Source organism: Anopheles moucheti, chromosome 2, assembly GCF_943734755.1.
Source record: "Anopheles moucheti chromosome 2, idAnoMoucSN_F20_07, whole genome shotgun sequence".
Taxonomy (NCBI): domain Eukaryota; kingdom Metazoa; phylum Arthropoda; class Insecta; order Diptera; family Culicidae; genus Anopheles; species Anopheles moucheti.
The window spans coordinates 47,539,259-47,553,308 of NC_069140.1; the positions used below are offsets into that span (position 1 = coordinate 47,539,259).

The following is a 14,050-nucleotide window of genomic DNA, read 5'->3' on the forward strand; positions in this document are numbered from 1 at the left end:
AGCGTTTGGAAATTTCCACGGAAATTTACCGCGATCTAATGATGGCTGACACAATCCCGTCACGAGTTGCATTAATTTATGAGAGTAGCCACCCCATCAGTCCAATGGCCAACACCCTCCCCAAAACCATGCCACACCACAATCAGTTTCAGCAAATCGATCCCTTCTGTCGCGGAACGCTTTCATTTCCGACTGATCGTGTGCGTTTGCACCACTGTTTTGTGTGGGCCTGTGGGAGCGTCACATTGTTTGTCTTTCCAATGTAGCGCATAAACCGAAACAGCTGAATCAGTCTTTTGGCCGGTTCGGTACGCAACGAAAGAAAAACGGAGCATTCGCATCAAAATACAAACTGCCGGCCGGAAGCGGTGTCGAAATTTCCTAACACACGAAGGGAACCATTCGTTCCGAAGCATTGTGTTTCCGCATTTTCTGAAAATTCTGGCAGCAAAACGATAGCAATCGTTATTGAGTGGTCGATTTGCTTCATGCAAAGCGGGATCAAGCTGCACGACGTGCGGGGTAGAAGGTGGACAAAAGTTTAATTTAATGAACAGCATAAATTATCTATTTTAAATACACCGTGGGTAAACATTCAGTGGATTCGTGGGGCAACAGCTGCGCTCCAGCGCTACCATACGCTGCATCAAATCATGTGGGACCATGCGATGCATCTAATCAATGAGTGCGATCGATGAATAGAGTTCGCTAATAAGTGGATGCATTTACATACGTAAAACTGTGCCAACTGTTCGACAAAACAACAGGCCGGCTGGATACGGTTCAAACGAGTCATTCCAACAGAAGCGACTGTGTACCGATAGCAAAGCGTATGCTCATGTTGTTTTACCGACTGCTCACGCACAGTCGATCCCGAGTGCAATATGAACCCTGAGGGCTGTTTGCAAATCGGACTGTATCGAAAATAAACACAAATCGATGCTAATGAAGGCATCTGACCGCCCGTTCAATGCCTCCATCCATTTCCCACTTCGATGCAACCATGCTAATTGCTTCTACAGCACGCACAATGTAAAGAACGCCGCGTTAGACGAGCGCTACTCATATTAATTGGTAGCCAGCCCACTAAAGCAACTCAACACTCGACCCACGAGCAGGTGAAGACGAGAATGACGCAAGTTTTTAAAACTGTTTGACAACACTAAGTACCCTGTTTTCGGTTGCTTGTTGCTAGTCACTAGCTTCTCACGGGGGTTCAGAGTTTTTCGCGCGACCGTTCGTGGAGAAGACACCCGCAAGTATGACACGGTGTGGCACTTTATAGTGGTACTAGTGCCCGTGGTCCTTACACCTCGTCGCCAGTCTTGCACGATCAACTTTTACCGATGAAGTGACGATGGAGGACTAGAGGACGCTTCAGGTGCAGCTGTATTTATCTTAATTACTTTTCACAAGTAATTAAAGCACATCATGCTCGTACGCGCTTCGGTCCGTGGCACTGTTCTCGCGTTAAGTTTTTCGCAAATGTCAAACCGAACCGAAAGGTAAGTAAGGGTGAATAACTTTCACTACAGCACCCCGTTTTGCTAGTAGTGTGCTTACACTGTCAAACCGTTGAGTGCTTGAAAATCATGTTTAGTGTGGTGGTAACAAACAACATCTTCAAGTGGGATGAAGTGCATCGGTCAATAATTGTTGTGGTCAGATTGAAATCCATCTATTGATTCATTTTGTGTTTTGGCTTACCTTTCGTGAACATTCAATTCAATCACAATACAAGCTATTTTGTCATACTAAAGTTTTATTTGGGCACGCAGTTTGGTTTTCAATTTTCAACAAGTTGGAATGGTTAACTGTAAAACGCTAGACTTTAGGACACTTTTTAATATTCAATTATATTTTTTTTATCTAATTTTATAACTCGAACTCCGTGATACAAGTCATCTAAGATTTAGGATACACATAAAATTCCGAATATTTTCGATACAAGATTGAGTCCAAAAAATAGTACGATAAAATCACGTTAAGAACCCGATAATAGTTTGATAAGCAAAAGCATCTCGATTATAACTCAAAAAGAGCAAGATGTGATAGAATAAGGCTACACTTGCAGCTCGGAAATAACTCAAGCCTATTCTGTAAAGAGTTTCATAAGTGCAATTTAAATAGATTTTTTTTATAAAAAGAGAATTTATTGTAAACTAGAACTTAAAAAAATATTCTATGAAACACCGATGACGTACTAACATTCACAAACAAACAGTTAGCAGCTTTTCTTATTTGCATACTGGAAATCAGGCTGAAATATGCTCAGTACAGTTCGGAACAATCGTATACCACATTAATTATGCTAAAGGCTACGCTACCAGGGAAATCCACACTTTTGTTTTTATTCAACCTTCAGCAGGAAAATGACTCCAGCTTGCAGCCCAATCGTGCTTAAATCTCAGTAGTCTAGAGACATCAAAAAATAGTTGGAAAATACCCGCACGGTTGGATGCCGGTTGGATGCGATCGAAAGACGAACGGTTCCGAAAACATCAAAGGGATTGGCAGTGGTTCGATTGTTGGTGTCGAAATAAATCTTCCCGATTTTCGATTAAATTGAAATTCACACATTGCACATCTACAGAATTCGTAACGAGCAGTTAGCACACAATGGAGAGCAAAAAAATAAAGGAATATGCGACTTGTCTAGTTGAGCAACATTTCCCGGTGCGAATGTTGCAAAACTTGGCAAGAGCGCTAAACGAACGAATCGAGGGAGAAAAAAACACATTATCTTCTGACCGTAAATCAGCCCCAAGCGATGCCTGCCGGGTTTTGGTGGTGTGTGAAGTGATCGTTAGCAGAAAAATCCACCACCAGTGCCAAGCGGAAGACGAGACCCGCCAAAATGGATGGAGATTACGCTAAGATCCTGCTCATTCGTTCCGATTCGTAGCGATTTCCTTTCGGTCGCAATCGAACCCGGAACCCAGAACCAGAAACCGTCTGTGCTATTCATCCATCAAACGCCCGAATGTCAATAATACTCGTAAAAGCCAGTAATAATGCATCGGTTAGTGGTGCATCCTGCATCCACCTGCCCTCCCGGATCCGTCAGTCCGTGGACGAGATCCCATGGCAACGAGTTCGATTTCTTCAGAACCAATATCCTTCTCCATTTGCCGGCATCCGAATGCTAATGTGTGTCTTTACCGATCACACCACTAGCATGCTCCGTGCACAAGTGGAAAAATGGGAAAACTTTCCTACCCCAGAGTTCCGTGCAACTTGAGCCACTCGCCAGTGTCGTAAATCAGGCGAAAAATTTAAATTTAAATCCCAACCCATCGTATTTCTCGCGCCCGCACTCGAAGTAGCCACTCGACTTTCCCATCCACCCATTGCGGGGCTCTGTCGTCGGGATGTGTCCCATCCCGGTACAACGATTCTACGGCGTGTACGTGTGCGGGATTTGATCCTTCAGCACCATTTCACCCGAAGTGGATTTAAAGTCGGTAAGGTGAAAAATTGCGCTGGTTGCTTCTTCCCGTCCAACGTGGAATACATCCGGCTACAGCCGGGTCCGAAAAGGGCGACGTATATCAAAGGTGCGTAATATCTTCTAAACGGTTCGCCTGTACCAAGACGTAGGATGAATACCTGCGGCGGGAATTGCTCCATTTCGATCCAGCCAGCTATTTGACCGACCGAGTCGAGACGACGCACGTCCTTGCCATGCAGATCCTTACACCATCAAAAGTCTTCAACTAATCTCGTGCTATTTACATAAATTATGCTCGGTTTGAACTTCGCTCTCCCATTTCCCACCTTCCCGCCGCGTGACGATGGAGTGGGCGTTTTCAATGCATTTGAATTTCGCTCTCCTTACAAACACATCCCTCACACATCGAGCCCGTTGAGTGGTTCGGGGTCACTCCGTGCCCGAATCTTACAAATACACCCATTTCAACCACACGCTCACACGCCCCGGCACAGGAAAGGTAACACTAGCGCGGGCAGGGCCGTTTTTAGGGCACCGTTCGAGCTTAATGACATGGAGATTCAGTTACGTGGTGTTGCTTCACAGTCGTAGCGGCTTGATCTTGCCGTGTTGGTTTGGGCTTTATGTTGACGAGGATTATGCCGAAATCTCGTCGGTATGCTGATTAATACTGGGTCATGTTTGGACAGATCGGGGGCGTGCCATCGGGGATTAGCTAAAGGTGAAATGACTTGTAACGCTAGGTATGCAAACAAGATTTCTATTCCGCCGGAAAGCACGGGCCATAGATACGTTTGAGGTTTTGTGCCATGTTTTCTTTTCCTTTTTTTGCAATAGCATGAGCAGGATGATGTTTTGTTTAAACAAGGTGTCACACACAGACAAATTGGCAGTCGGTGCTTATTTTCTTTAATTGCATTGCAAAAGTTCATCTTTCATTTTTATTCCTTTTTCTCATAAATCCCATTTTAAATACGAAACCATTTGGTACAGCATTTAGCTTCGTTTCGTCGTAGCAGCAACATGCAAATGATTTGTGCTGTACTGTTCAAGTGGCAGCCTAACAAAACAATAACAGTAACGAGGCCCGAACTACACACTTCTTCATTTGTTCCGAACGGGTTTTTGGAATGTTTCAACAACTTTCAGCACCAGCGTACAGTGAGTGGTTGTTATATGCACTTCATTCCTTCCAGTGTTGCTGAAACAACCCCGTGGAAAGAAACAAAGCAAAAAGTTCGAAAGCATACGTACACCAACTTTCCCGTGGAGGTCCATGCGTTCGGCAATAACTTCATCGGGGTAGGAAGAAAATTAGGTGCAAGCAGAAGGTGGTGGGATCGAAGCTGCGGTCGTACGAAGCTTGGCTTCAACTTCAATTTTTTCGAGGCTTTTGAGGTGACTTTCTACAGGGCACGACTCTGCCAAACGACTTTTGGCGTTCGGAGGCTGAGTTGTAAGAAAATAACTGAAGAAAAAAACATCCTCGCCTTTCTGTCGTTCGTTCGTTCGCGCTCTCTTTCACTGTGCTTTTCAACTCGGTGCGGTGAGTTCGCGCAGGGCCGGGAATGAAACTTTATTTCATTTTAAATTACATACTTATAATGCCATTTATTTTCCGCAGAAACGAGACCAAACTGACGACGACTCCATCATGCCGGGTCAAACCAGGGGAGCGCGGGACGCACAGAACGACACCGGGAAGACGTGTGCGAAGGATGTAAGCGAATAATGGCGGGTAATAAGGGAAAACGAATGAGCTTTGCTTTCTGAACCATGCGAAAAGCGCGTACGCGCGTATATGTAGCGGCGAACGCATGCTTTCTTGCGTGTGTTTCATGCGGTGCTTTTCAGGTGGGCTGATCGAAGCGGCCCGTACGCCGAGCGCAAAGTAGGCGACGCCTCAGATGGAAACCACATGCCCAATAATGAACTGGCGAACCGGTTCTAGCTTTTCATCACCTTTTTTTTCTGTGGTCCGATTTGCCACTAGTACGACCAGTGCAAAGACATATGCTAGCGAGGAGACATGTTGGCCAAAAAGGAAACTCGCTAACAGAATGTGCCGACCGAAAGGGATGCTGATGCGACATACGGTCCAGACCACACGTGTGCATTTTGGTGCTGGTATCATGGCTGGTGCCCGTGTTCCATCTCCGAGACTGATGAGCGAGTGCTGATGGTATTCTGATGCGTTAAAACATAAACGAATGAAATGGTTCCTATAACGTGGTCATTTTGTGTCATCTACGCCGCAATCTGTACGACTAACTAGGGCGTTGTGATTGGCATGTAATTTACGTGTGATTTATGGTACTCGATTAACATATTATATTTCATTTTAGCAAAATGCCTTATAATTTTTCGTGATTTATTATCTGACACGATGAAACTGTCACTACTTTTTTTAAACTCTTGCCGTCGCTAATTCAATTTAATTCACATTTTGACTATATTTATTATCAATTTGCAGTACTTTTCAACGCTTTAAAAAATTGTGAACCAAAACATCACAACATTCCACAAAACATTGTTCTCGGATTTTGACGACATTATAATTTGACCGGTTGGTCATTTGCATGAACAATGAAAACCGTGCAAAATCCATTTCATCATCAAAAGCCTCTACACAGAATGCTTGCCTGCGCGAAAAACACCACCCGAACATATCCTTGCTCCATTAGAACTCAATCAAAATGCCATTGTTTTCATTTTTACTAAATTAAATTGATGCCAAAGAGCGTTAGAAAATTCACAATCCCCAATCACACCGCCTCCGCTTCGTTCTTCAACAAACCTTCAGCTTTGGTCGTTGCTTTGCTTCCCTTTGGCTTTCCTTCTATTCATGCCTGCTTTCATCGAAAGACATTAACATTGCAGAATGACCCGAGCACAAACTCATCCAACCCCGGGACCCGAGATTTTGGCTTTTCGCTGGATACGAAATTCTAGCAAACATAACACCAAATTAAAGCACTTCCAGCCGGGATTGGAATTTGCCGTAGCATTTTAGCTGATTGTGTTTTTTTCCGCCTCCCATTTCGGCCAGCTTTGGGCCAGTTTTGTTTTATGTGTTTCTTTCGCTTATGCCCCTTTAACTTTTTTTCGCATTCTTTTCCCCGCCTTGGCAATGAGTGTTCCGCTGGACTTCCTGCTCCAACTCGCCCTGACGTTCGCCTGTTCCGGTGTGTTGCTAACGTACTCCTCACGCACCGCATCGTGTACGGGATTTGGTTTTTACCGAACCGCTCGAAGGCTTTTGGGCGAAAAACTGCGAAAACTGATCCCATCCTTAGCCTGCTTCCCGTTTTCGGACAGCGAAAATTGACGCGCAACCGGAAACTCGCTCCTTCTGCACCCTGTGTAGAGGGTTGCAACTTCAAGGGCCGAAAGTATGTGTGCAAAAAACAAAAAGGTTAAAACAATCGTAGCAGCTTAGACCGACCCATTCCTTTCGGGCGAACCACTTAATTGAATCCAACAAGATGATGCCTTTTTATCCTTCCCATATCCTTGTGAATTTCTTGAGTTTCATCCATTATTTTTAGAGCATTTTTTTGAACCTTTTGTTTTTCCTCTATAAGCAAAAATCTGTGTAAAATCAAGCTCAAGTGACTATCGCTTATCATTTGCGGATAAAATGCCAAGCAATGGCTGGTGAAGAGCCTGTCAATCTGTTATGTTTCGTCAGAACATGTCTCAAACAATACCTCTTGGAAGGGACGAGTGGTGTTGCAAAGCATGTGGTTTGAAGTTTACTCATGTAATTAAATTTTGACCCTTCGTGCCACGTGCCAAGCCAACTAGAGTAAACATCTTGCCCAAGGGTTTCTATTCTAATTACCCTTACATGAATCAAGAACCAAGAAAACGAATAACATCTATGACTTTTAATAGCGATGAAGTTTTCACTCCGCCTCTTATTACTTTAAGACAAATCAAATGTATCTTCAACTGAAGGGCTAAACTAACATTACTTAAATATACAATCCCGTGTTCCTTAGAAAATTACTACCCCCTAATAAAAATTAAAGGTGATGTAGAACGTGAATTACTGAAGAAATTTCAAGAAAATATCAAATTTTAGTACCATGAATAACGTTACGTTACGAATGTTACCTATATTAATCAGACGTGATTTCTGTCAATTCATACTTCACATTGGATGGTAATGAATTTCACTTCTAAAACATTGGTAGATTTGATCGGCAATTTCTTAATTCCTCGGAAATTGCTTCAAGAGAAAGTGTACAAGATATACGAGCGAAAAAATGCATGAAAATGTTTAGAAAAATGATCAAACTTTGTTCACAATAAATCTCATTTTGCTTAGCGTAACAGAAATTGAGTTTCATCTTCATAATTATGTACTTGTACCGGAAAACCCCCGTAATTTCTAGATAATTATGGATAATCTACCACAGCTTGCGGCAATGTAATGCGGCCATTTTGATTGATTAAAACTGATTTTATTTCCATACAAAGCATCGGCCATCCAATCTGCGCCTTCAGTTGCTTTTCAGAATACAAACCAACATGTCGAGCAGTTTCCCCATTTATAGATTGATTATATCCATTGTTCTCTTGAACAAAGTTGTTGCCGACCGACAAGAAGATGTAGTTCGGTACGTGAATCGTCTTGCGCAAGACGATCAGAAAAAGCTTCACGTTAGTGTCTATATCTGCTGGTTGCTCCAACTATCTGATCACCCAAAGTTTACAACAATACAAAGTGCATTGGCTTTCAACATCAATGCAAACTACACTAGCCTGGTGCAAATGGATCATCGAGTCAAATATGTGCCCAGCTTGCACGATCCCAGCATGGTTGTTATTCTGCTAGGAAATAATACCTTTGTCTACAACGAATACAACTTACACCAATGGCTGGCACACATTCCCTTCGAATGTAAGACGATTGTGCTTTTCGAGCGAGACAGCGATGCAAAGCAACCTATGGAAATGGGACACTATCTCGCGTCGGTGGTTTTGTGGAATGTGATACTGATCGCCACCAACATAGATGCGGTATATGCCTTTCACTATGGACCTTTGCGTATTTTAAACTACACGGGATATCCGGATTCTGATGTGCTGTACTTCGATCGGTTGAAAACGTTGCAGACCCAACAATTATATGCAGCGTACAGGAAGGACGCCTATACTGAAACAGGGTGCGAAAATATACCTGGAGAAGATTTAACACTGTTCCAAACATTTGCAGACACCCTCAACCTGAAGCTTCATGTAGAAGCAGTTCAATGTATCAAAAACGAAGCGCCGATCGTGTGTTTCTCAAGGTACAAAGATAAGGATTTTTTAATCAACCGTTTCTTTTTCAATGACTATCTTAAATTCACCGTTGCCTGTATGCAGATGGAGCAAATTGCTATTGCTACTCCCAAAGGGCGGCTACTAACGATATGGGAGATTCTGTTGCAGCCTTTACAACAGCCCGTCTGGTGGCTGCTGATAGCAATCTGCATAGGTTTCAACCTTCTGGAGATCGTTATGCCAGGATGGTTCAGCAACAGCCTTGTCAGTCTGGCGCTGTTTGGGTTTGAAAAACGACAGTTGCGATTCACAGGAAGTACCGAAAAAATGATAGCCACTGCATTGATCGTGTTGTTTTTCCTATTGAAATGTGCATATGAAGCGAAGCTCATTTCATACATCACCGAAACTCCTCGAGATTCGGGAGCACAATCTATTGAAGCGTTGCATAATCGCAACATTACCGTGTATCAAAAACATTTCAATACTACGCACTTTAACAAACTGGAGGGATTGCTAGCGACCTACGATGGTGATATTATATCGTTTGATGGAACAACTATTTCTGACAATAGAATGACCTTAAGCATAGAAATGATTGTAAACGAAATTGGAAATATTCCTTATAGCATACTGGAAGAAAACGTGTATGAAATGTTACCTTTTTATTTGTTTCACCCAAAACTATTCGTCCGACAGTCATTTCTAAAATATCAGCACGCGGTGTTTGAGGCTGGATTGCCCCTGCATTGGCGAAATCAAATTGTTAGCTGTTATGTTTCTCGTGTAAAGGTATTAAAATTAAAAACTCATGCTTCACAAACAGGAAATGTTGTACAAGGAACCAATTTGAAGCCCATGGTATTTTTTTTCGCCGTGCAATGGACAATCGCGATAGTAGTTTTTGCGGTTGAGGTGATCGTGGGAAGACGGCTCAAAGGAAAACGTTAATGCCATCGGATTAAAATCTATTCAAATTACACATTAAGATAAATTGGGAAGGAGAAGTAATTTATTTTGCACACATATTTATCAAATGATATATTCATACATTTACATTCATAACAATTGGATCGATTTATTTATTTTCCTTACCAGCTTTTGCTAATTAACGTTGAATGAAAATATTATGGTAACATAAGAAACAAAGTAAAACACTTTATTTACCAAGGAGTCCTAGCTAAATCATCGCTTCTGACACAATTTGCAATTTGCACAAAAAATTTGCTAAATGTTGTTAATTAACCTTGGATAAACGTAGATCTATGTGTTCTCACAATCGAATTCATATTGTTGCAAACAACAGTAACAATATATATTACCTGCTTCAATAAAATCTTCAATTGCATCTGTTGCGACAAGCAACAGCATTCTTTCAATAACGTAAAACACTAATGCACAAACATAATAAAAACGCACAAACAGGACTTCTTTTAGCACACTTTATTTGTGGAGCTAAAAAATCCTTGTTCTCGTTCGTCGAGTTAGCTTTATAGATTCCTCTACTTCTGGTCGTTGATCTTTTTACTTCGGGCGTGCTCGGCTCGATCGGTTGCTTCGCTCGAAGTGGCGCCCTCTACAACCAAACGGTCGATACCAGTTGTCACATTTCAATCGACCGTTAAATAATATTCAACAGCATCAATGTTTACGCTTTTGTGCAGCTCTCCAACATGGAACCATTAATTATTGTTAACCACAATGTTTTTTCCGTTTTTTTATAAGTTTTGTATCGTATGTAAATGAGGTTCCAGGATTTGAGGAACCAATGTGCATGTGAATGAATGATCCGTAATAGTTTTGTGTGCTTCGTCTACAGTGTACAATAATGTCATATTAAAAGCAATGGTACGTGTGTTCTCACTTTGATAATTGCCACAGAATGTGACTAAATATAAGCAGTCATTTATTTGCTGGGAACAGGACTATCGCGCGAGTATTGAACGAATTTGCCTTAAGAAGCCAGAATAAAAAATTAAAAACAGAGCAAAATGCAAGCGACAGGATGAAGAGTTAGGAAATTTCATTACTGTTCTATGTACTTATCACAATGTAAAAATAAATTAAATGTATTGCATAATTTGATGAGTGGCCTCAACAATTGTCAGGTGTTACGTTCATAGTTGTTTTAAACACTAGTCACCTGTACTATAATGTGTACTAATAGCTTTTCATTAAAACTAAAATACGAGAAAGTTTACAAGATATACGAGCGAAAAAAAATGTGCGAGAATTTTTAAAATAATGATTACTCTTTGTTCACAATAAATCTCATTTTGCTTAGCGTTACAGAAATTGAGAAGGATTCCACGTTCGTTTCCATCTTCACAATGATTTACTTGTACCGGAAAACCCCCATAATTTATAGATAATTACTGATAATCTACCATAGCTTACGGCAATGTGATGCGGCCATTTTGATTGATTAAAACTGATTTTATTTCCATACAAAGCATCGGTCATCGAATCTGCGCCTTCAGTCGCTTTTCAGAATACAAACCAACATGTCGAGCAGTTTCCCCATTTATAGATTGATTATATCCATTGTTCTCTTGAACAAAGTTGTTGCCGACCGACAAGAAGATGTAGTTCGGTACGTGAATCGTCTTGCGCAAGACGATCAGAAAAAGCTTCACGTTAGTGTCTATATCTGCTGGTTGCTCCAACTATCTGATCACCCAAAGTTTACAACAATACAAAGTGCATTGGCTTTCAACATCAATGCAAACTACACTAGCCTGGTGCAAATGGATCATCGAGTCAAATATGTGCCCAGCTTGCACGATCCCAGCATGGTTGTTATTCTGCTAGGAAATAATACCTTTGTCTACAACGAATACAACTTACACCAATGGCTGGCACACATTCCCTTCGAATGTAAGACGATTGTGCTTTTCGAGCGAGACAGCGATGCAAAGCAACCTATGGAAATGGGACACTATCTCGCGTCGGTGGTTTTGTGGAATGTGATACTGATCGCCACCAACATAGATGCGGTATATGCCTTTCACTATGGACCTTTGCGCATTTTAAACTACACGGGATATCCGGATTCTGATGTGCTGTTCTTCGATCGGTTGAAAACGTTGCAGACCCGACAATTAAAATCAGCGTACATAAAGGACGTCCGTACGGAAACAGGGTGTGAAGATATACCTGGAGAAGATTTAACACTGTTCCAAACGTTTGCAGATACCCTCAACCTAAAGCTTCATGCAGAAAACATCCAATGTACGAAAAATGAAACTCGGAGCATGTGTATTTCGAGATTTAGCGATAGGGATCTTTTAATCAACCGATTCTTTTTTGAGGACTACAACAAATACACCGTTGCCTGTATGCAGATGGAGCAAATTGCTATAGCCACTCCCAAAGGGCGGCTACTAACGATATGGGAGATTCTGTTGCAGCCTTTACAACAGCCCGTCTGGTGGCTGCTGATAGCAATCTGCATAGGTTTCAACCTTCTGGAGATCGTTATGCCAGGATGGTTCAGCAACAGCCTTGTCAGTCTGGCGCTGTTTGGGTTTGAAAAACGACAGTTGCGATTCACAGGAAGTACCGAAAAAATGATAGCCACTGCATTGATCGTGTTGTTTTTCCTATTGAAATGTGCATATGAAGCGAAGCTCATTTCATACATCACCGAAACTCCTCGAGATTCGGGAGCACAATCTATTGAAGCGTTGCATAATCGCAACATTACCGTGTATCAAAAACATTTCAATACTACGCACTTTAACAAACTGGAGGGATTGCTAGCGACCTACGATGGTGATTTTATAGCGTTTGATGGATCAACTATTGCTGACAATAGAATTGTTCTAAACTTTGAAATGATGATAAAAGATATGGAAGGCATTCCATACAACATACTGGAAGAAAACGTGTTTGAAATGTTACCATTTTACACATTTCAGCCAAAGTTACCCGTTCGACAGTCATTTTTAAAATATCAGCACGCGGTGTTTGAGGCTGGATTGTCACTGCACTGGCGACAAGACATGTTTAGCTGTTACGTTTCCCGTGCAAACGTTTTAAAATTACAAACGCAGGCAAAGCAATCCAAAAACGTTATAGATGCGGACAACCTAAAACCCTTGGTAATGTTTTTCTCTGTACAATGGATTCTCGCGATAGTAGTGTTTGTAGCAGAGGTGATCGTGTGGAGACGGCTTAGAGGACATCACTAAAACACCGAAATTAAGCTCAATCCAAAAGACACCTTGATGTAGATATAAGTAAGAACGGTAGCAAATGTTGCTAGTTTTGCACTAATCCTTTCTATGTTTATGTAATGTATGCGTGAAAATAAGGAACCTCCGTATTATCAAACACACGACCAATAAAAAATTCAATCCGGAAAGTTCCTGAGTAGTACGGGACTGACTGACTAACCGGCTATGTGGTAAAATAAGTCGATACAACCTGGACGTTGAAACGATATTTTATTTTATTTTAAACTTCATATTTGAATATTTAACAAATAATAAAGAATTATATAATACTTAAAGATTTTAAGAAATTCTTAGTCATGATGTTAGATTATGGAACGGTCATAGAGTTTGTACTAAAAGCAAATCCATTATTTCTGAGATATATTTGACTAGGTTTCAGATACAAGCAGTTTGTAAATCAAATCAGTTTTTGGATAAACATTTCGCGTCTAATTTCCTTACAATTTTCGATACAGTTTTGTTACCCAAAAAAAAACCTTGATCATTATTCTATTTGAGAAATGTTTTTTTCCTTCTTGCTTTTTATACATTTATGTGTCAGATTTGCATTTTTATTTTTTCATGTATATTATTTCATGAATTATATATTTACTTACTAACTTATTCGTATATGCACGGTGATTTTCAGGGATCATTTAAAAATTAAATTTATAAGGATAAAAATATTATATATAATATATTTATAACATAATTATATATATATTTTACATTTTATTATATTATTTTTTATGAACGCATATAAGCGTTCTTATAAATTAATTTCTGAAAATACAAACCTATATTTACAAACTATTAACATTTCAAAATATCCTTGAATTTCGAATAATTAACAAAAAGTTGTGTAATAAAAGCATGAATATTATTCTCATCACTAGAGTGGTTTTCTAACATGTTTAAGATTTGTTTTTTCTTTCTAGTAAGTATGTTGCAAAGGTTATCGTAGTAATTTTGGTACTACAAAGCAAACATTACTCAACTGTTTTTTTACCATCTTTCGATTCGGAACAATCTTTACTCGATTGACAAAAATACCGAAAACCAATGCTGCCCATTACAAACTGCCCCCATTGAATCGGTAGGTTTGTTT

General features: G+C 40.7%; 2 protein-coding genes across 2 annotated transcripts; both read left to right on the forward strand.

Moving 5' to 3' along the window:
* The first annotated feature begins 8,275 nt into the window (after positions 1–8,275).
* LOC128310022 (uncharacterized) lies at positions 8,276–9,676 on the forward strand. The gene has a single exon (XM_053046557.1). The coding sequence runs from the start codon at positions 8,276–8,278 to the stop codon at positions 9,674–9,676; it is 1,401 nt and encodes a 466-aa protein (XP_052902517.1).
* Positions 9,677–11,517: 1,841 nt separating this feature from the next.
* LOC128310031 (uncharacterized) lies at positions 11,518–12,918 on the forward strand. Its single transcript, XM_053046568.1, has one exon. It carries the CDS (start codon positions 11,518–11,520, stop codon positions 12,916–12,918), a length of 1,401 nt encoding a protein of 466 aa, XP_052902528.1.
* Positions 12,919–14,050: the final 1,132 nt, after the last annotated feature.